This window comes from Ochotona curzoniae, unplaced genomic scaffold, assembly GCF_017591425.1.
Source record: "Ochotona curzoniae isolate NIBS_2020 unplaced genomic scaffold, NIBS_Ocur_1.0 contig_899, whole genome shotgun sequence".
NCBI lineage: Eukaryota > Metazoa > Chordata > Mammalia > Lagomorpha > Ochotonidae > Ochotona > Ochotona curzoniae.
Genome location: NW_024466605.1, coordinates 2,228,201 through 2,250,977, shown reverse-complemented (window position 1 = coordinate 2,250,977; position 22,777 = coordinate 2,228,201). Strand labels below are relative to the sequence as shown.

General features: G+C 50.6%; 1 protein-coding gene across 1 annotated transcript in view; it reads left to right on the top strand.

Annotated features, from left to right (window-relative positions):
• SLC20A2 (solute carrier family 20 member 2) overlaps positions 1-22,777 on the top strand; it is an 89,193-nt gene that overhangs the window by 63,225 nt on the left and 3,191 nt on the right. Inside the window, exons 6-11 of the mRNA XM_040994180.1 lie at positions 2,723-2,819; positions 5,942-6,058; positions 9,760-9,966; positions 11,093-11,681; positions 15,465-15,650; positions 16,395-16,479. Of these exons, the coding sequence (XP_040850114.1) occupies positions 2,723-2,819; positions 5,942-6,058; positions 9,760-9,966; positions 11,093-11,681; positions 15,465-15,650; positions 16,395-16,479 (1,281 nt within the window). The remainder of the gene's footprint in view (positions 1-2,722; positions 2,820-5,941; positions 6,059-9,759; positions 9,967-11,092; positions 11,682-15,464; positions 15,651-16,394; positions 16,480-22,777) is intronic.

Genomic DNA, 22,777 nt, shown 5'->3' with positions numbered 1-22,777 from the left:
GCACGTGACTGTCATCATAGCACACTGTTGGAATCGGTCTACCGTGTTATTGCTCCTGTTAGTCTCGTACCATTCCCAAGTTATAAATTAAACTCCGCTGGCGTGCATAGAGTAATGTATACAAGGGCGCTTGGAAATGTTTGTGGAAACTAGAATCAAAAGGTAAGTCAGACTCAGGCAAAAAACCATTTTTAAATCCACATGTAGCTGTTTCATAATAATGTGTCTCCTATGAACTTGTTGAAGACACAAAAAACAGGGACTTCAGAATGTTCCACACCAAGATAAACTGGCCTTTCACTTCAGTTTTCCATGGATATTTGGAGTATCCTGATGCTCCAGGAGATGGGGGACCTTTGGTCCCGGCCTGGCACTCACCCATCCAGCACATCTGGGCATGCCCACCTTCCTCTCTGTCCTGCTTGAGGTTAAAAGCTCTCAATCTCACAGCCCTGCCAGGACGAACATGTCCTTGTCGCTTCTCGCAACGTCCCTCCTGGACACCAGCCACGCTAATATTTGCTTACGTCTTGGACTGTGCCACCCTGCCTTGCCTTGCCAGCGTTTTCATTTCCTCCATGTGGAATCCACTCTTGATGACACACTGGTTCAGCCTTGCTGGGTCACTCCCTGGGACGCCTCAGCTCCCCTGCCCCTCCTTGGGTCTGTATCCTGGTTCTCGGCACCTTGCCTCTTGATCGCTTGGATAGCCCAGTGCCTCACCCTGTAATAACATTTAGCGCTGAGTAAAACATCCATTAACTATGAAGGAGGGCAGTGGTGTCTGACTTGGGAGGCAGAGGGTAGGAGAGAGGAAAAGGACAAAGCAGACAGGTCTTATGAGACAGTTGTCATTAAAACATGCCAACTCAGGATTGTGCACCTGTTTATATCCCTGGCTCTGAGTCTGTCATTAGCAACTTTCGTCCCCTCAAGGAAGCCCTGCTTGGGAACCCGTGTCTTCTATTTCATCTAGGCTCATCCCACATGATGTGTCACAGGTTAGGTTAGAATATTGGCTGTGTCCCTCCCAATTTCCACCCTGCTCCTTCTCCTGTACCTAAGCCACCATATCCCCCTTCCCACCTGGCTGACTGTGGCTGGCGTGCATGCAGAGGTCACTTCCACCCTCACCATTTCGTGACCAGCGCTGGCAGCTTCTAGACACACCCGGGAATGCATTCTCCCTGGACTGTGCCATCTCCATTCATGTTTGCACTTGACATGATCAATGAGGTCGTCTCCACCACTCACCCACACTTCCGTGGCCTGCACCGATTTTCACACATAGCTCTCCCCTTAGCGTGGCAGGCAGCTTGCTCATGGGAATGTGCAAAGGATGGCTGTCCTGGATGTAAAAACTGGAGTTATTTCAGCACCATCTACATGCCAGCACCATGCTCAAGAGTTTGTAGCCTGTGTTTTTGCTTCACAATTCTGTGCTGAAAATTGTGAACATTTCTGGTTGTTTCTCAGACATGATCTTTGGCCCAGCACATGTGTGGCATTACCCTCCCTCCTTGGGGAGTGCTATAGTGGAGGTGTGAACTTGTAGATAAACATCGTACTGGCCAAAGAGCCTGCAGCTCTCCAATACCCTCTTCGTCAAAGCCACATGCTACAAAGATTTTGAAAGTCATAGCACTTGGGGAAGTAGTTGCTTTATATATTACAATATAGCTGAAATATCTACTGTAGTAGAGTAATGTAGAGAATCCTCACAGTTTTATTCTCAACATTTTTATTTATTTGAAAATCAAAATTAAAGGGGAGTGGGGAAAGACAGGGGGAGATCTTCCATCTGTTAGTTCACTCCACAGATGGCCTCAACAGCTAAAACTTGCCCAGACTAAAGCCAGGAGTCAAGAGCTGCTTCCTGGTCTGCCATGTGAGAGGCAGAGACCCAAGCACCTGTGCCATCTTCTGCTGCATTCTCAGGCACAGCAGCGGGGAGCTGGATCAGAAGTGGAGCAGCTGGGCCCGGCGCGGTGGCGCAAGTGGTTAAAGGTCCTCGCCTTGCACGCCCAGGATCCCATATGGGCGCCGGTTCTAATCCCGGCAGCCCCGCTTCCCTTCCAGTTCCCTGCCTGTGGCCCGGGAAAGCAGTCGAGGACAGCCTTAAGCTTTGGGACCCTGCACCCGTGTGGGAGATCCGGAAGAGGCTCCTGGCTTCGGATCGGCATAGTATCGGCTGTTGCGGCTCACTTGGGGAGTGAATCATCGGACGGAAGATCTTCCTCTCTGTCTCTCCTCTCTGTATATCCGCCTTTCCAATGAAAAAATAATAAAAATAAATCTTTAAAAAAAAAAAAAAGAAGTGGAGCAGCTGGGTCTTGATCCAGTGCCCACAGGGATGCTGGCACTGCAGGTGGTGGTTCTAGATGCTATGCCACAGTGCTGGCCCCTCCACGTATCTATTGAATGTGGACTTTCAGGGGCTAAGCTGAACTTGGCTGGATTATGAGCTCCAGGTCCTGAAGCCGTGGGTCGCTAGAGCACATCTACCTGGACAGTTCTTTACTGTTGTCACTCTGACATCAGCTCCTGGGTGCTTAGCCCTGTCCTGCAGTATGCTGGCCTCAGCCCTGCACCTGGAGATGGCCTTTGTGCAGGGGTAGGGGTCGCAGAGCTCGTGGGTTGCCCTGGGGTGGAAGAAGCCCCCTGTCACCATGTCCTGTGCTGCTTGTGTACTGAGCTCCTGCTTTGTCTCCTTGGCCCTTAGGAGGACCCCGTTCCCAATGGCCTGCGGGCACTGCCAGTCTTCTATGCAGCAACCATAGCAATAAACGTGTTCTCCATCATGTACACGGGAGCACCAGGTAAGCCTTCCTTGGGAGCTAACTCTGCCAGGCAAGGCACCTCGTGTGTCAGTTTGTTTGGTGCTGGCATCATCGGCATTTCTCGTGGTAGTCGGAGAGTAGCCAAGAGTAGCTAAATGCATCTGCTTGCGTTAAATAACCAACAGATATGGAGGCACACAGGCAGCAGAATCTCAGGTTGCAATAAAGCGGTTATATCCTTGTTCTGCCACCTTGCCAGCCGTGTTGCTTTAGAAGCTTACACAGCCTCCCAGAGTCTCCAAAGGTGATTTGATTACACATGGGGTGAGCCATGGCTGGGCCGCAGGAGGGGTGTGGGCTGCAGGACAGGGGCACCACAGCAGCGACCCTCGGGTGAGAGGGGCCTTGGGGCTCCCTGCAAGTCGTCATGGCTGTTATGTGGTGGCCTTCCACACATGGCTAAAAGCAAGGGGTTCTTTTCACAGTGACTTCCGACCATTCTGGTCATTTTTGCTTTTTTTTTTTTTTCCTCCACAATGTTCCACAGTTGCTTTGGTGGAAAGGAGATATCTTGTCTTATATCTTGATAGGGAAAAATTGTATTCTCTTTTTTTGGGAGAGAGAACATATTTATTTATTTGAAAGAGTTACAGAAAGAGAAATCTTGCATCTGTTGATTGATGCTCCAGCATCCCCAACACCGTGGCTGGTGTAGGCAAGTCAGGAGCCTGGAACTCCTCGTGGTCTTCCGCATGGGCACCCCAGCCCTCGTGCCGCTTTCCCACTTCCTTCCCAGGTGTGTTCACAGGGAGCTGGATTGGAAACAGCAAAGGGACTGGAGCCAGTGCTCCCCTGTGGGCTGCCAATATTAGCTCGGCACCACCTTGCCAGCCCTTGCAGCACTCCTGTTTCCTTGCAATGCAATGTGGGACACGGGCCACTCTCTCTGGAGTTGTTGTGTCCCCACCTGGGAGACTGCCTGCCCCAGCTGGATCCACCACAGCCGGTGACAGTCCACACATAACGACCGTCTGAATTGTTCTTCCATTCATTTGTAGCCATTATCCTTAAAAAATTATCAAAAAATTATTTCTGCTAAATGGCACATATAGTAAAGTTGAAAGGGGCCGCTTTTCCATGATGAGGGTAAGATGGGGAGGGATCCTTGTTCATTTCTCAGTTGGGGGTTCCTGGTATTTGAGCAATCTAAGTATACCCTATGTCCCAGCCGTAAGTGATGTGTCCTGGTGATCCTGAGCGTCACCCAGCCTTGGCCCTGGCATCCACAGCCTCCTAAACACTAACCCAAGAGGCTGTGAATGCTTGCCATGGGGCCTCTAGACCTCCTTGGGCAGGGGCTGTAAATGCTGGAGAGGGGGTGGGTCCAGGCCTCCCACACCCCCAGCCTGTGTCCCTCTGGCTTCTGCAACTCTGGGTTGTGTTGTGTGCTTGCTCAGTGCCTTACACCAGTAAGCAGGCTAGGCACAGGGCAGGGCCTGGGGCCTGTCTGCGACCCTCTCACATGCCAAGTCGTATCCCTCAGTCCCACCAATTCTCGAAGCCCAAGTTGGCCAAGCCCAGAGCAGAGAGATCCCGAGGAGCAGGGCTGCTCAAGGAGGTGCTGGCCAAGCCTGAGCTATTGAGTCTGGGGATGCTTGCTGCTGCACCACTGAGTTCTAGAAGCACTTGGTGCCTATGAGCAGGCTTTCTGGATGTTTCTGCCATGTGTTTTTTTTTTTTTAAGATTTATTTATTTATTGGAAAGTCAGATATACAGAGAGGAGGAGAGACAGAGAGGAAGATCTTCCATCCGATGATTCATTCCCCAAGTGAGCGCAACGGCCGATGCTATGCCCATCCGAAGCCAGGATCCAGGAACTTCTTCCGGGTCTCCCACACGGGTGCAGGGTCCCAAAGCTTTGGGCCATCCTCAACTGCTTTCCCAGGCCACAAGCAGGGAGCTGGATGGGAAGTGGAGCTGCTGGGATTAGAACCGGTGCCCATATGGGATCCCAGCGCGTTCAAAGCGAGGAATTAAGCTGCTAGGCCACGCCGCCGGGCCCCATCATGTCTTTCTAGGACTTTTTCTGTGTGCACACATGGAAAGGAGATGGTTTTCTTTTTTAAAACATAAATGCTCCCCGTCCCACCACCACAATGCTGTGGCTCAGTGAGTTAAGTTGTTACTTGTAACATTGGCATCCTGTATGGGTGTCAGTGGGAGCCCGGGTTGTACCTGGGAAAGCAACAGAAGACAGCCCAAGTGCTGTGGCTTCTGCACCCATGTGGAAGAACTAAATGGAAGACCTAGGCTCCTGGCTTCAGCCTGGCCCAGTCCTAGCTACTGTAGCCATTTGGGGAGTGAACCAGCAGGTGAAAGACCTCTCTGTTTCTCTGTCTCTGAAACTTTGCCTTTCAATTAAGTAAGTGTTTATTTACTTGTTTTTTTTTTTAAATTTTTAAAAAAGAAAAGTGAATGGCTGCTGCACAGGTAGGCGCTGCTCCCCTGGTTCCCTACTGATCATGTGCCTCTACCTCACTGGGCACGCTGACCCTGCCAATCATGTTGTGTGTGTGCCTTGCTGGGCACACCAACTCTGATGATCATGGCCCTCTATCTCATTGGGTACACCGACCCTGTGATTTGTGGGCATCTGCCTTGCTGGGCATGCCGACCCTGCCGATCATGGACCTCTGTCTCACTGGGCATGCCAACCCTGACAATTGTGGGCCGCTGTCTCATAGGGCATGCTGACCCTGCCAACCCTGCTGATCGTGGGCCTCTGCCTTGCTGGGCATGTAGACCCTACCGAACATGGGCCTCTACCTCGCTGGGCTTGCTGACCCAGCTTGCCCGTGTCTGGGGAACATGCTAGAAGGTCAACATCCTTTCACAAACCATTCACTCTTGAGATGGTGGTCAGCGAGGTGTGTGACTATGCTAGGGCACTGTGTGCTTGGCAACTACATAGGTGCATAGATAAGACATAATCAATGCCCTGTCCACCATGTTCCACCCTAGTATACCTTCAGCAGTCTGCTTGCTGACCAGAGCTGAAGGAGAGTTTCACAAGGTGCAGGGCATACGGAAGACGGGTGCACACGGGAGGCGCAGCCTGGGAACCTCTTGTAACCACACTGTGTCACCTCTCTGCCCCCAGTGCTCGGCCTGTTCCTGCCCCTCTGGGCCATCGTGCTTATTTCAACTGGCGTTGCGCTGCTCTTTGCTGTCTTTGTGTGGCTCTTTGTGTGTCCATGGATGCGGAGGAAAATTGCAGGTAAGGGCCGTGTTTTGCTTCCGATTCCAGTCCCAGACCCAGAGGGTGTGTGACCATCTTCTGCCGTGATCCAACAGCACATGCTGGGTATATGCCAGGGCCTGGCAGAGCTGACTGCTCTCCAGCTGGTGGGGGAGCTGTCCACCCAAGGGAGCAGTGAGTACTTCATGCTGGTGGCATACCTGAAGGTTGGCCATGCAGTGGAGTCCTCCTGGCCTCATGACAACGAGGGGTCCTCAAGGACATGTATGCTGCTGCCAGAGTGAGTTGTCACATCCCACCTGGAAGAATGACTCCAGGTCAAGACTCCAGGTAAAGAAACTGGACAATGCTCAAACCTTCATAGTGAGACACAAAGCGGTTAGCTGTTTTGGAATTCCCATCTGCCAATTTCTTAAAAAGTTAACCGTCCACTTCACCAGATGAATGGTAACTTTGCACCTAGGGATTAATCAGGAGTGAAAACATTCACTCACAAAAAGAAGCCTTGTGTACAAATATTTCAGTTATGTCCACCCCCAAACAGGAAACCGCCAAGGTATTTCCCAGAAGGGCCTGGGCGGTCAATTTGTTTTTTATGCATACACATAGAGAAGGTGGCTTGGAGCAGTGCCAGAAGACCCACGACCCAAGGAACTGCCTGGGTATCATGCTGAGCTGAGAATGCATGGACCAGATTATTCTCTGTCCCATGAAAAGATTCCGTGGGATCTTCCAAAAAGTCAGAACACAGCACTTAACTCATAGAGGCGGAAGACCCTCGCTGCCTGGGCCAAGTGGGGATGCAGGGGGACACTACCCAGCGGCATCAGGAGACTTTTCAGGAGCAGTGGGTGTGCTCTGCCTTCACTGGGGTCTTGGTCATCATGGTTCAGTGCCCGCAGGTCATGCCCTGTGTATATGTGTAACATGCATGGGTTTCATGGCCTATAAGTCACACCTACAAAAGAGCGTGTTCTGGAAGGTCAGCCAGAGGTACCTCCTTGCACCAGCACAGAGCTGGTATTTTCTGTGAACTTTTCGAGAACCCCTTACTCCAGCAGGACTAGCATGGCCAGAACACTCTGGAAAAGGAATAGAGCTGGAGGATTTGCACTGCCCAGCCCACAGACCTGCAGGGCTGGGTGATGGTGAAGATGTCTGCACACTGAACCGTGAGCAGAACAGTGTTCCAACAGCCCCACGCCTGTGGCAAGGGACAGTGCAACAAAGAAAGGAGTCTTCAAACCAATGATGGTAGATCACTTGGACATTCACACCCCCCCCCAAAAAAAGAGCCTTAACCCAAATCCTCCAGCTTATTAGAAAAAAATGCACCACAGATCTAAATGCAAAGTAAAAATACCAAGAAATAAAAATATGAGGCTCTCAAGGAAGGAGAAAACTTCTGGGAAAAACTCAGTGACCTTGGGTTAAGGAGGGATTTTTAGACGTTGTTAGATGTTGTTAGATATCACATCAGACCCACAACATGTAAAAAAAAAAAAGAAATTAGTAAATTGTACTTGATCAAAATTAGAAACTGTTGCTTCATTGAGAAACACGGTTAAGACTTGGAAAAGACAAACCACAGACGGGAAGAAAATAATTGTGAATCCCACAGCTGACAAAGGACTTGGATTCAGAAGATCTAAAGAAGTTCCAGAAAACAAACAGTCCTGTTCTAAAGTAAGTAGAATAGCCCAACAGGAATGTCACCAAAAAAGACCTGAGGATGGCAGGCAAGCCAACGAAAAGGTGCTCAAGCATGAGGAAAACGTGAGCTAAACTCACAGTGCGCCATCACGGCGTCCCTCAGTGCTGGCGCAGGACGGCAGGTGGAGCTCAGGCTCGCAAGACGGTCTCCCAGCTCCTTGCAGGATAAAAATGCACTTGCTGGGAGTCATCTCCAAGCCATGCCTGCAGATTTCTTGATTTCCGCCTGCAAGTATCCATGACACCTTCATTAGTAGTCATTACAAATTGGAAACAACAGCCCAGGTCATGTACAAATCAACCAAACCAGACAAGGAGGAGGAGTGAGCTGTGGACCCCCACCACAGGCACGCACCTCAGGAACACCATACCAATCAGCAAGGCAGCCCTCCTCTGGATAGCGTGATGTACCGTTTCAACCATGTGACCTTCGGAAGCAGTTCCGTGGGGGCTCAGGGGTGGGGCTGGGTTGTCCTGGTCACAGCTGTGATACCAGTGACTCAAATCTCAGGTCACATGCAGTGTCAGCCTGCTACCTGTTTAAGTTTACAAACGAGTAATTTCAAAAACCCCATTAACACGACTCCAGGGAAGCCACATTGCTGGTGGCTTATGGGTTGGCTGGCTGCTTCCTGTCTGTGCTGCAAATAAACATGGCCTTGCGTTTGCACGGCGAGTGCTGGCCCAGGACCAGCCCCAGGCCTGGACTGTCTGACTTGCCCAGGTGGGAGGGAATGTGTACTCCAAACTTGGATCTATAAACCCTTTTCCTAATTGCCAAGACCTAAATGCCTCATATAAGGGTACTTCAAAAGGTTGGTGGAAAATGGAACTGAAAGATGTTTAGGTGCAAGACAACTTTGAAATCCTTGCTTTCCAGCTCTAAGCTGTACTGTCACAGCAGGAAATTGACATTGTGCCCAGTTCTGGCTTCCCAGGAGCTTTCTCTTGTCAGTCCTGTACATTTCCATATTTTGATGTATCCTGTTCTTTTCCCGTGGCTAGTACTGATGGATGTAGCAAGGCCAAACCACCAGCATTTGAATCTTAATTTGCTAAATTTTTTCATTAGCAAAAGGAGAAATAATGCTAATAATATCTGTTTTCGTTTAAGAGTTCATTTTTGTGACATTTTTTTTTCACCATAGTTCATAAGAAACTTGAGGTCAGAGGTCTTTCATGCAGCTTTTTTGTGTGTCCTTGCATGTTTCAGCTCAGGCTAATTTTCAAGCAGCAAGATAATGAAATGAGTAGCACTCTTTTCACCAATCTGATGAAAAGAGGGTGTGATTGAGCTTTAGAAGTGTCTTTTTCAAGAAAACAATTTTTAAAAGTTCAGATCTCCCTGTGCCTTTTACTTGTTTTTGAAACTTTGGTCTCCTGAAGAAATCTGAGGCCAACAGTTCTAGACCAGAAGAAAACCAAATACACTGTAACAATACCTCTGAAGATACACTGGGCGAACCCTGGCAGGATACTGAGCTTAGTTAAGAAAATAGAAGGCCAGTCCAGGAGGCCAGATCAGTGCAGACCACTGGCCCAGACCGGGCCTGGGGGTCAGACTCAACCTTCCCTTAGCTTGTCTTTGGCTGTGGCCTTCAACCCCTGCCTCTTCCTCAGTCTGAATTTTCTGGATGGCTTTCTAGAACACTATTGAATTCTCTGTCCTCTCTCTTGCTATATAACTTGTTGTGTGTTTTTTTCCTGAGTAAGTCCTATAGAATAAATGAATGAGAGGGCTTAGAAATGAAAGTTTAAAAGCCAAATTTATCTCTGGTACCGAAAGAAAAAAAAAACCCAGGAAATCCAGGCATGCAAATGGTCTTTGAAATGTTCATGGAAAAATGTGTGTTAGGAAGACACCCACGCTTGGACTTCAAAATCCTTTTTGTGCCCAAATCCAGCTAATCCCATTTTCCATGAGGCTTTTGAAGCATCCTGTGCGCCTGCACTGAAAGCAAGAATCCTCTCCCCAGATCCTGTTATGACTGTACTTTTTCTCTCAGGCAAGTTACAAAAAGAAGGTACTGTGTCGCCAGCGTCTGAGGAAAGCCTGGGGAAGGTTCAGGAGGCCGAGTCCCCCGTGTTCAAGGAGCTCCCCGGCACCAAGGCCGGCGATGACAGTACTGTCCCTCTGACCGGGCCAGCTGGGGAGCCTGCGGCCACCACCTCTGAGGGCCCTCCGGCCACAAACCACCCACGGGCTCCCTACGGTAAGATGCACAGGACCTGGGCACAGGCAACCCACTTGGAATGCCCACAAGGGGAACACAGTTTTAGATTTTGAGAAAAAAACTGGGATGACTCCCTGGCAGGCAGTGAGCTCACTGGTCTGTGACTGTGAGGGATGCCGAGCCCGCCGTGCGGCTCACTCGGTATGCCTGTGCAGCTGCCCCACTGCAGAGCACAAGGAAGGAGGCTGTCCTGGCATGTACTCCCAGAGCCCTTGGGAACTCCCAAAGCATCCAAGAGTGGCCTTGAATCAGTGGCCAGTGGCGGTAGCCTGTGTAAGCACCTTCTGGGTCCTACGAGGTAGCCCCTGGACTGACTGGGACAAGTCCAAGAAGGCTGTGTGTGCCTGCTGATTGGATGGCTACTGCCAGTGCTGGTCACCGCTGACATTTCAAGCAACACCTGGAATGTCCACCTTTATCTGAACTGAGCTTTTTCTCAGACATGAAGGTTTGCTAAAATCTTTCTAGAATGGTCTCCTCTGAGGACCATTTCCATCAAAACGTATTGAACAGGGGACAGGGCTGAGGCAGTTTCTGGAAGACTTAAATCACATCACTTCCAACTGTCCTAGTACAACTTTTACCTGCTTGTTGCATGTTTCTAAGATGTTTTATTCCCCCCATATTTTAAAGCTATTATATGTCCTTTTTAGTGAATTTAGAAAATGAAGCCTGTAGGGGGAAAAAAAAATCATCCCATAATTGCATCTTCCAGAAAGATGGCTTGAGGGCAGTAGGGAGGTTTTCTTTCCAGATGTAGTTTCTGCCCACAGACTGGAAGAGCAGCTATTTGGCCTGGAGGCCAAGGCACCTGCAACCCACAGCCCAGGTCACAGTGCCTGGGGCCACCTCCCTGCCCCAATCTCCACTCCAGCTTTCTGCTGGGAAGCAGTGGTGATAGCTGCAGGGGTTGGGCCCTGGCGTCTCTGGGGAAACTTGAATGGAGCTCCTGTCTCCTGGCTTCTGCTGACCCAGGCCCAGCCACTGCATGTATCTGGGAAGGAAAGTTCATGGAAACTGTCTTTCTGTCTCTACCTCTCAAATAAGTAAAAAGTAATTAAAGGGTATAAAATAAACCTTATTAAAAAAAAAACCTCTCCTTCAGGAAGGGCACTTTCCATGACTCATGGCGCCACCAAATCACCCGTGTCCAACGGCACATTCGGCTTTGATGGCCCCGCGCGGAGCGATGGCCATGTGTACCACACCGTGCACAAGGACTCGGGGCTCTACAAAGACTTACTACACAAGATTCACATCGACAGGGGTCCAGAGGAGAAGCCCGTCCCAGAGAACACCTACCGGCTGCTGCGCCGCAACAACAGCTACACCTGCTACACAGCCGCCATCTGCGGGCTGCCCGTGCACACCACCTTCAAGGCGGCCGACGCAGCTGCACCCGAAGACAGTGAGAAGCTGGTGGGTGACACTGTGGCTTACTCCAAGAAACGGCTGCGCTACGACAGCTACTCCAGCTACTGCAACGCCGTGGCCGAAGCCGAGATTGAGGCCGAAGAGGGCGGCGTGGAAATGAAGCTGGCGTCGGAGCTCACGGAGCCTGACCAACCGCGAGAGGACCCTGCTGAGGAAGAAAAGGAGGAGAAGGACACGGCCGAGGTCCACCTGCTCTTCCACTTCCTGCAGGTCCTCACTGCCTGCTTTGGCTCCTTCGCCCATGGTGGCAACGACGTGAGGTAAGTTGGCTCATGTGTAGAGTGTGTGCGGCTGAGTGCCCCAGTGCCGCCAAGACCTGGCAAAGGAGCATGTGCTGCCTGCTGGGCCATCGTGGTCCTCAAAAGCTGAGCAGGTGCCACGCTTGTGCCCGGGATGGGGCATGAGGAGGCTGGAAGGTCAGAAGTTACAGAGCTGGAACTGGAGGGCCTGGCAGTTCTGGGAAGGGGAACAGGATAAGCTCCAGGGCAGGAGGTAGTGTGGGTGCAGGGATTACTAAGGGACAGGATAGCTAAGTTCTCCCTGCTGCATTGTGAGGGGGGCGTGGTGAGGGGGCAGAAAGACCCAGGCGCTACACCAGGGAAAGGCATGGTAGGAGTGAAGGGAAGGCCCAGGTGTTGCACTGAGAAGGGGACATGGTGGGAGTGCGGGGAGGCCTGGACGCTGAACCAGGGAGGGGAGAGGGTAGTGCAGCCCAAAGGGTTTGTGTTAGGAAGACAGGACCGATGGGCTTCCCCGACAGACTGGATATGGGGGCAGGAGGTGGAGAGAATGTCAGCCAACTCCCACTCTTCCTTAGGAGGGGCAGCTGGGAACTGGTCAGGTTTGGGGCAAGAAAGAAGCCGGGAGGTGGCTGTGTGCAGCTGGCATGGGTGAGAAGGGGGCAGGCAGGCTGGATACAGACTGGTCTCCTCGGGGCGGTGCCTGTCTGGCTGCACCCCAGGGACAAAGCCGCATTATTGGCCCATTCTCCAATGCACCTCCATGCGCCCCAAGCAAGACCGTGTACCATCTGTGGTCTCTGCAGGTGCAGGCTCCTGCTGCCTGGGGTAGCTGTGCAGCAGGCATTCTGCCTGCCTTGTCAAAGGGAGGTGGGACAAGGGAAGCTCATTTCTGGCCTCACCAGTGTCTGGCCCCAAGGGAAGCAGAACTGCCTCCCAGAGCCCAGTAGCCTTTGCCTTGGCTATGTGGTCTTGGAAAAGTCCATTGCTTTCCCCAGTCTCAGTCTGCTGGTCTGTAAAATGGGGGTAGGCTAGTAACATCTTCATGATTCCCATGAGGGCTCTTGGAGTTCTCTGTGGAGCATGCTGGGGACTGCTTCTCACCTCATCAGTGTCCACACATTTTCCAGGATTACTCTCAGGCTCTCCATCACACAGGTGTGTCTGCTGTGGCCTTGGTAAGTGGCCAGGTACGTGACCATGACCTTTCAGAGTCTGCCCATGTGAGACAGAAGTCTTGCCAGCAGACAGCCACGTGTCTTCAGTTCTGTTCAGTGCCTTGTGGGATTTGCCAGGTTGTACTTTTTATGACTGATTTATTTATTTGAAAGTAGAGTTTGAGAGAGAGGGGGAGATGCACATGCCATCTATTGGTTCACTCCCCAGATGCCTACATCAGAGCTAAAGCCAGGTCTTCTCCATGGGCATGGGGCTCATCTCCTGCTGCTTGCCCAGGGGCATTAACAGGGAGCCAGATCAGAATTGGAGCAGCTGGGACTCGAACAAGTTTTTTCATATAGGGTGCCAGCATATCAGGCAGTGGGCATACATACTGCATACATCATATACATCATAGTAAACTCCTGTTTGCTGGTCACTCTTCAGACACACACACAGCCCCATCTGGGGCCAGTGGCAGCCAGGACCTGGGAATGCAGTCAGGCCTCTGAATGTGGGCATCACCCACTGCCTGCCTGGGTGCACACCAACAGGAAGCTGCAGGCAGGTGGTGGAGCCAGACAGTTTAGAGAAGTGAGACCCAGGCTCTCCTGGACTGATGCAGGCATCCCATCTGGTACCTCAATTGCTAGCCTGTGTGCATACCAGCAGGAAGCTGGAAACAGGTGCAGAGCCAGGACTGAGACCTAGGCTCTCCTGGATAGATGCAGGCGTCCCATCTGGTACCTCAACAGCTGCGCCAAAGCCCTATCCCTGTCATCAATAAAAGCAAGGTTCTAGAACTAAGAGCCTGCACTGACCCTGTGAGGAGGGGCTTTGGAACACTCAGCAGGGAGAATGGCGTTTGCACCAGCCCACTTTGTCATATGCAGAGGCGCCCTGTGAAGTAGGCAAGTGGTACCCTTCAGGGGTGGCACCTGAGGCTGAGGAATGGGATGGTGAAGGCCCAGGATCAGGCTGCGTGACAGTTCAAGGGTGCCACCTGAGGCTGAGGAACAGGGTGCTGTGGGCCCAGGATCACGCTGCGTGACAGTTCAGGGGTAGGACCTGAGGCTGAGGAACAGGGTGCTGTGGGCCCAGGATCTCGCTGCGTGACAGTTCAGGGGTAGGACCTGAGGCTGAGGAACAGGGTGCTGTGGGCCCAGGATCTCGGTGCATGGCAGGAGCAGACTTGGAAGCCAGTTCTCTGGCTGTCAGCCTCTGTGCATGGCTGATCTGGGAGGAAGGAATTGAAGCTGGAAATGCCATCACCAGTGTTCAACATGGGCATCCAAGGGCCTGCGCAGAGGCATGTCCAGGACAAGATGTGAGCATTTGAGAGGGCCCAGCTCTAGCCCATTCCTGCCTCACGCTAGCGACATGACCTTGACCCCGGTTTCCTGGACAGTGAAGCAGTGACAGTGCCTAGTGTGCAGGATGGCTGTGAGAAGCAGTGACTAGCAGTCATCATCTGTGATCCCATAGTAAGATCAGTAGCTGATACTAGTAACAGCGTATGGTAGCAGTACAAAATGAAAATAAGGGCCCTGTGTGGTAGCCTAGTGCCTAAAGTCCTGGCCTTGCACTCATTAGGATCCTGTATGGGCGCCTGTTTGTGTCCCAGTGGCCCTGCTTCCCACCCAGCTCCCTGCTTGTGATCTGGGAAGGCAGTATAGCGGACAGCTCAAAGCCTTGGGCCCCTGCACCCACGTGGGAGACCTGGAGGAGGCTCCTGGCTTCAGATCAGCTCAGCTCCGGCCGTTGTGGCCACTTGGGGAGTCAATCAGCAAACAGAAGATCTTCCTCTATGTCTCTCCTCCTCTCTGGATATCTGACTTTCCAATAAAAATAAGTAAATCTTTTTTAAAATTAAAAAAAAAATGGGGGCAGGGAGAACTTATCCTGTTCACTTCTTGTGATTTTTTTTCCCAATACTTTGAAAGCAGTGTAATGAATCACACGCTCATTAGGATGGTTACTACACAGAAAAGGCAGGCAGTGTCGGCAGAGCTATGGGGAAATCAGAACCTTACGTTCTGTGTTAGAATGTAAAATGGTGTTACCGCTGTGGAGATTCCTCAAACACTTGAAACCAGAACTACCATATGATCTCTCAGTCCTGTTCCAGGTAGTCCTCCTGTGTCCACAGCAGCATGCCAGTGACCAAGTGTCTGTCAACAGACGGTGCTGTGTAAGCATCAATAGTGTGTGGCATAGACGCACGGGATGGGTTGGGGGATTCCTGTGTCTCCATGCAGCCCCAGTGGCCTTGGTGACATGGTGCTCAGTGGAGCAAGTTAGTCACAAGAAGATATGTCGGCCATGGTTCCCCTTCTCTACCTATCTAAAATCACCAAGGCCACAGAGCCCAGAAGGGCCTGAGGAGCTGTTAGTGGACAGATGAGGGTTTCAGATATGCAAGACACCCTGTCTGCAGGGTGTAGGTACTTGAAAGTAGGTAAGATGGTGAGCTGTATACTGCCCTTAATAGCATAGTTAAAAGTACTCAGTCATTTCTGTAGCCTCTAAATTATGTCTGTGAACTACCAGCTCCATAGGTGGGCTGGCCTCGGCCCGAGAATCCACTGTGGATTGTGTGCTATGTGTTTACCTGGGGGTTAATGGGCTCTGTTTTGTTTTTTGCAGCAATGCCATTGGGCCCCTGGTGGCTTTGTGGTTGATCTACGAAAAGAACGGAGTGATGCAAGAGGCCGCTACTCCTGTCTGGCTGCTGTTTTATGGAGGCATTGGCATTTGTACAGGCCTCTGGGTCTGGGGCAGAAGAGTCATCCAGACCATGGGGAAGGATCTCACACCCATCACGCCGTCCAGGTGAGCTTGGGTTGACCTGGTCACAACTGCAAGGGGACCATGACTCACCCAGGGATGGCCCGTCACCCTTCCGCTGCTGGGCCCTTGAGGAGCATGCACCTGCTGCCTCAAGTGTATCCGGAGGTCACTTTGAATCGTGTGGTCCTGAGAGCCTCTGCAGAAAGTTCTTGGAAAATCCTCTGTGGGTTTTGCAAACATCTCTGAGACCCAAATTAGCTTAGTTTTTCATTTCTGTTGTTCAGGGACTTCCAGCAGTACCGACCTATGGGATGGGGGATGGTGGTTAGATATCAAACTTGGGGGAGAACTTTTAGAACATAGCTGAAATGTGCAGATCTGAGGGACTCTTCTCCTCTCCTTTAAAAGCAACAGCCAGGAAGCCTCCTTTTATCCTTGTTGTTATAATTTTTCACACCCCCTGCACCCCTTGGACTTCATTGTAATGAGATTCTTTTTAGGAGGCCAACTTGGAGAGAAATGAGTGATCCAGCTGGGGGTGGTGGGTGGGAATTCACTGATTTGTAGTAAGTCCACAGTTTCCAAGACCGGGAAGGACTGACAGGGCCGTCTTCCTGCACAGCAGGCATAGCTGACCCACTTCCTGCCATGGGTTCTGTCAGGGCCTTCATCTGCCCCGGTGGTCAGCAATGCAGGGTGTACTGCGGATGGTGCAGTGGGGTGGGGGCCAGCACCAGGAAACAAGGGCCTATAATGTGTCTTTTCTGCTCTCTCCCACCTCCGCAGTGGCTTCACCATTGAGCTGGCCTCGGCCTTCACCGTGGTCATCGCCTCCAACATTGGACTTCCTGTCAGCACCACACACTGCAAGGTAGGCGCTGCTGACAGTGAAGCCCACACTGGCTGGTGGTGCTTCGACTGTGGGCACCCATGTGCCACAGGGAGCATCTCCACAGCCCTACCCAGGTCCTTGGGGGCAACATGGGGAACATGGGCTCCAGCTTACCTTCAGCACTCCCCTATGAGCACCCTTGTGGCTTGACACCTGGAGGCCATCTCCCATGCACATGTGCTTTTCCAAACCACAACATCCAGTCTTCCACCTTTCCATCGACCCCCACCATGCAGGCCCTGGACACACGCCCACCTGGCCCACACCCAGGTGCCAGCCAGACCAGGGCCCCTGAGAGACGAATGAAGAGGAGGCAGGCTCCACGAGTTCAGGGAAGCATTCCATAGGTTGGCACAGCATCCCGAGATGTGGTCTCTGGGGCCCCTAGTACCAAAATACCAACCTCTGCATGGCCAAAGCCACTGCCATTTTGTTCCTGGCATCCATCATGTGTATCACCCAAAGTACCCCCCTACACCCCACTGCTGTGTGAGACAGCACAGCCATTTCCACTGACATGGGCTTCTAGATTTCACCTGGCATGTTTACAACAATGACCCTGAAACACACGCTGCACATGTGACAGTCAGGTTAGGATGTGAACCCTGCAGCATGTTGAAGATGAAGCTGGGACTCTGACCCAAGGAATGGCCTTGTTGGAAAGAACTGTTTTAGTTTTCATTTTTTTTAGCTACAGTAGACACGAAAAACTCCTACTCTCCCTGGCTTACTGAGGAGGAAGCCAAGGCTTCCAGAGATGGCCACACAGCTAGGGGTGATGAAGCCAGGGACCAGAGCCTTTCCTCAGCTGCACACATGGCACACACTGCACAGCCGCTGAGCCGCAGGCATGCCTACATGCCTTGGGGATGCATCCTGCTTGGCTCTTCCCAGGTTGGGCAGGCATTCCAACTGGGGCCAGGTGACCTGCCGGAGTCGGCGCAGTGAGGCGAGGCCACCCAGCCCACTAGGAGAGGCGGTATGTCCATTCTGCTTAGTTAGGGTTGACCTACTTCCCGAGTGTGACTTGTAAGTGTATGTCACACCGGCTGTCTGTGTTGAGCTCCGCAGGGGTGAGTGGTGCTTCTGGGTGGTCAGCAAACTGCATAGCAATTGTGCCTATGACACCCCATACATGCTGGTATCACCAGGAATGCCGAGTGACACTAAACCTCTACAGTACCACCTCTAGAATTAGACGAAACACATAAAATACATTAAAAATAAACCCCAGACTCCTACATTTAATCTTGAAATGTCACCTCCCCAGTTTTTTTTTTCCCTAAACTTTATTTATGTTTTGCTTGAAAGGCAGAGAGACAGAGGAAAAGACAGAGAGAAATCTTCCATCTACTGGTTTTCTCGCAAAAGTACCACAATGACCAGAGCCAGGCAAGTCTGAAGGCTGAAGCCAGGAGCTTCTCCAAGGTCTCCTATGTAGGTACAAGGATCCAAGGCCTTGGTCCCCCACTCTGATGCTTTCTGAGGCATTATCAAGGAGATGCATCAGAAGTAGAGCAGATGGAACTAGAATCAGCACCCATTTGGGATGCCAGTGCCATAGGCAGAGGATTAGCTTATTATGCCACTGCACTAGCCCTTCCTCCCTGTATTTCTGTTCCTGCTATAATAATGTGATGTGGCTGCAGGATTTGTGTCCAGGTTGTACAGGCTTTATGTATGTCCTCATTGTCCCACTGTGGCAAGCAGATCCTACAGCAAACTCGTTGGCACATCAGGTGGGACTCCAGTAGAATGCCATTGGTAATGGAAGGACAGAGTGCAACCCAGATTGCAGCCCATTTGTCCAGTGGCATTGTCCATGGACCTCTGGACAAAGTCCAGGGTGTCACTGTGAGGAGGGAGGACTGAGGGCAGAACCCTGGCTCCCTGGAGCTTAGAGGAGGATGGCAGAACAAATGACACCCATCAAAGTCCCAACCCTAGAGGTGCTACCATCACCTGCCACACTCTCATCCAGCCTTCGTTATCCACAGGCCAGGTGTGGGGTACACTGAGAGAGAGGCACGGGGCCTGTGGGAGCAAGCCCGACTCAGGACAGCTGGGTGGAGAATTCAGGAAAGAACATTTTTTAAATGGTATTATTACATTGGTTCTAGAAGGCATGTTGAAGGCAATGTGCTTTGATTATGAAGTGTGCTTCATCCAAGTATGTAAATTTCATGCCTCTCCATATTTTGAACTTTGCTCCAAATCATAGGACTCAGTTACTAAATATGTTCCTGGAATTGATGCTGCTGAGGTCAGAAACCTTAATCAAAGAAACAGAACCTTGAAAATTCAAGTTTGCTCAGCTGTATTTGACAGCAGCTTATGAGTTTGCCTTTCCTGCTGTAACCTTTCACCTAAGGTACAACACAAAGCATCCGCTACCCCACAGAGAGGTCTGTTGGTGAGCCTTATGGGTAATGTTCCCAGAGACATGTAGTTCCCCGTGGGATGGACAGCCCACAATGTCCACCACCCGTGAGGACATGGACTCAGCTAGCTCTGAGTCTGGAACAGCGTACAGGGAGCACTGCTGGGTTTTAAAGCTTGTGTTATAATTTCTTACCGAAGTCCTAATTCTTGCCTTCTCATTCCCTTCTCAATAATAACCCCCAAAGAAATTGTTGTGTTAGTTTCCAGCGGTGAGCCTGCAACCTGGCAACAGCATTATTAAGAGGGAAGTTAGAACACACCAGAGCATGCCCTCCCCCCCCCTTTTTTTTCCTTTTGGTTTTTAATTTTGTTCAAAAGGCAGGAAGGGAGACAAAGGCAGAAACAAACAGATCCTCCGTCCACCCACAGGCTCACTCACCGGGTTTGTCAGCCAGTGCTGGGCCATGCTAACACTGGAAACAATCCACCTCTCCCGTGTGGAAGCCAGAGATCCAGCCATCACCAGCTACCTCCCATTGTGCACATCAGCAGGAAGCTGGAGTTAGGAACAGAGCAGCACTCAGGCCACGCCTGTGATGCCAGACGCGGGAGGCCCAGTGTCTTAGTCGCCGTCCCAGATGCCCACCCCATTGCCAATGGAAGTGAAAACATAGTCCTTGGTGTCGAATAACATATAACCCACAGAAGCAAAGCTGTTAGAGCTCAGAGATTGTTAAAGTTAAGCCTATGACAAGTGAAACAGAGGCATAGTAAAGAATATAAGGAATTGGAACAATACATTTGGGGTGGAATAATTAGTAAGTGTATATCAAATGTTAACCCTCCTGATGGTACTTGTCCTTCTATCGTTTATAAAAAGGAAGCCATCAGTGTAAAAACTAATGATTAGCAAATACAGAGGTAAAAATCTCTGTAACCAGAAGTTGTGTCTGCTTTCATCTCTATTCACAGTGAAATCAAGCTAGAAATCGGTTTATTAAAATACGAATGTATCTCCCTTGAACATTACTAATACTTGTGCAAGTAACAGTTGAAGCAAGGTGCTTAAATGATAATGATGGTTTTCTTGTAAAATAATAGGCACAGGCCCTGGCAGCCAAATATCCTCTGGGATGAAAATTCCCATCTTTAAGTAGTTTCATTGATCAGCAGGAAAATGACAAATCAGGATTAGAAAGAAAGAAAAAAAAATTCCAGAGTAATAAAAATCCTGAGGAAATTTTAAAAGAATATCAAAAGCACAATAGAGATGGATGTTTGGCACAGTAGTGAAAAACCCCACTTGGAACACCCGTGGCAGAGTGCCTGGGTTTGAGTCTCACCACCACTTCCAATTCTAGCTTCCTGTTAAGGCAGCCCCTGGGAGGCCATGGCGATGCTGACTGAAGCAATTGGTGCCTGCCACCCACAAGGGAGGTCAGGATCGAGCTCCTGGCTCCTGGCTTCAGCTTGGGTTGAGGAGTGAGCCAGCAAGTGATGAAAGATCTCTTTCTCTCTCACAATAATTTTTTTTTAAAAGAACACGGTAAAGGTGAAGAAGGCTAGTGGAGAGTAGTTGCAAAAAATAATGTCAATTCAGCCTGGCACAGTAGCCTAACTGCTAGGGTCCTCACCTTGCATGTGCTGGGATCCCATACGGGCACTGGTTCTAATCCCCGTGGCCACGCTTCCCATCCAGCTCCCTGTTTGCGGCCTGGGCAAGCAGTGGAAGAAGGCCCAAAGCCTTGGGACCCTGCACCTGTGTGGAAGACCTGGAAGAGGCCCCAGGTTTCAGATTGGCACAGCTCTGGACATTGTGGCTGCTTGGGGAGAGAATCAGCAGACGGAAGGATCTTCCTTTTTGTTTCTCCTTCTCTCTGTATTTCTGACCTAACAATTTTTAAAAAATGAGTAAATGGAATAATGTCAAGTCATCAAGAGCAACGCGAGAAATCAATGGGAAGGCATTATAGTAACAGATATAGAATTATTTTTTTAGAGGAAAACTCAGAGCTAAGAATTCGAAAGCCTCTGAGAAGTGAAGTAGGAAGTGTTTTCTACAGAAATAAAATACACACAGCACAGAAATGTTGACATACAAAGGAGGAACGCAAGTGGGCAGATCAGCCATCCTCACCCAGAAAAAGGGCAAGGACAGCAGTGGACTGCCGGCTCCTGTTCCAGGAAGAGTATGGCTCTTTTGCATTAGAAAGCTAATTCTATAGAACACAAACTTTCCCACAATGAAGAAGGGGGGGAAAAAAAAGATCAAAACTAGGAACTCTCCAACAACTCTTTCTGTAAAGCATATACACTGGTACAATAGTACATGACACAATATTATACAAGAAATTTCAGCAGCACCAAGTTGAACTTTTTGAAACGAAAAATTCATTGATTTTGAAAAGAGTTTCAGAGAGGGACAGAGAGAGTTCATCCGGGTCACCCTTGTAGATGGTGGCTTGGGTACTCAGGAACTAATCTGCTGCTGTCCCAGGCCATTAACAGGGAGCCGGATCAAAAATGGAGCAGTTAGCACTCAGACTGATGCCCCTATGAGACGCTAGCATCGCAGGCAGTGGCTTTTCCCATTCACACTACAATGTCGGCCCCCTAGCTTGTCATCAACTACCTTCTGGGAGGCTGTGGACTGGCACGTGGTCCTACACCGCTATACCACCATCACCTCCACGGGGCCTGGCCCTGCGGCCACTGCATGTGCTGAACAAGCCCAATTAGAGAGGCTGGAGTATTCAGTGTAATGTGCCTTCGTAACCCCTTACAAACGAAACCAGGTCATCTATTGAGATAGGTGCTAAGAAGACAGCTCATGATATTCAGTGTTTCTAGTCCAACATCTAGTATGGAAATCTAGAACTTGGTGGTAACAGTCCATTAGAAACCAATGGAGAGGAAAATTGCCAAAATAAAAGGTATTTCTTGGTCAGATGTGTCAGTGATGTGCATGGGAAAGCCACAGAACCAGGACACGCCAGCCTGTGGTGGGAGGGGAAGTCAGGTTTCGTAGAGATTTCATTGTCCACAGCACAGCAAGTGTTGGAACTTTACAAAGTGAGACTAAAGCAATTTCAGTGGGATAAACCCTCGAGAATATAAAATGGTCTCCAGAACACAGTGATGTGAGCCCATCTTACCTGATAACACAAGACCTTGTCAGGAAGCAAGAGGTGCTGGTTGTGACTTGGCCCTGTGGGCGCGGGCGCCCATGCATATGGCATCCAGCCGCCAAAGAGGAGGGTCCAAGTGCTTGAGTCCCTGCCACTCCCAGGAGAGACCTGGATGAAGCTGCCAGCTCCCGACATCGGGCTGGCCCACCCCTGGCCATCAGGGCATTGGGAGAGTGAGCCAGCAGATGGGAATCTTCTCTCACCCTTAGCCTTTCAAATAAAACCTTAAAGCTTCTTTTTTTTTTTTTTTAAATTAAGAGAACAGCTTCCACTGTGGTCATGGTGAAGACAGACTGGAGGGCTGCATGCAGGGAAAGCTGTCTGTGAGGCTGTTTGCAGGTTGCATAAAGACCCCACTGTGTGCTGGAAGGGGACAGGCTTTCCTTCCAGCAGAAGCCTGGTGCTCAGCGGGAGGGGCTGCTCATCAGTTACCTCCCTAAAGGCTGGGTCAGGGAGGAGAGAGGGAAAATTGAGAGAGAGAGATCTTCCATTAGCCGGTTTGCTCCCCAGGTGGCCACAATGGCCAGGGCTAGGCTAGGCCAAAGCCAGCAGCTTCCTCTGAGTCTGCCAGATGGGTGCCAGGGCCCACTTGGGCCATCCTCCACTGCTTTCCTAGGCCATTAGCCGGGATCAGAAGTGAGTGCTGGGACACAAACCAGCCATCCATATGGCTGAGGATTAGCCTGTTAGTTTACTATGCCAACGCT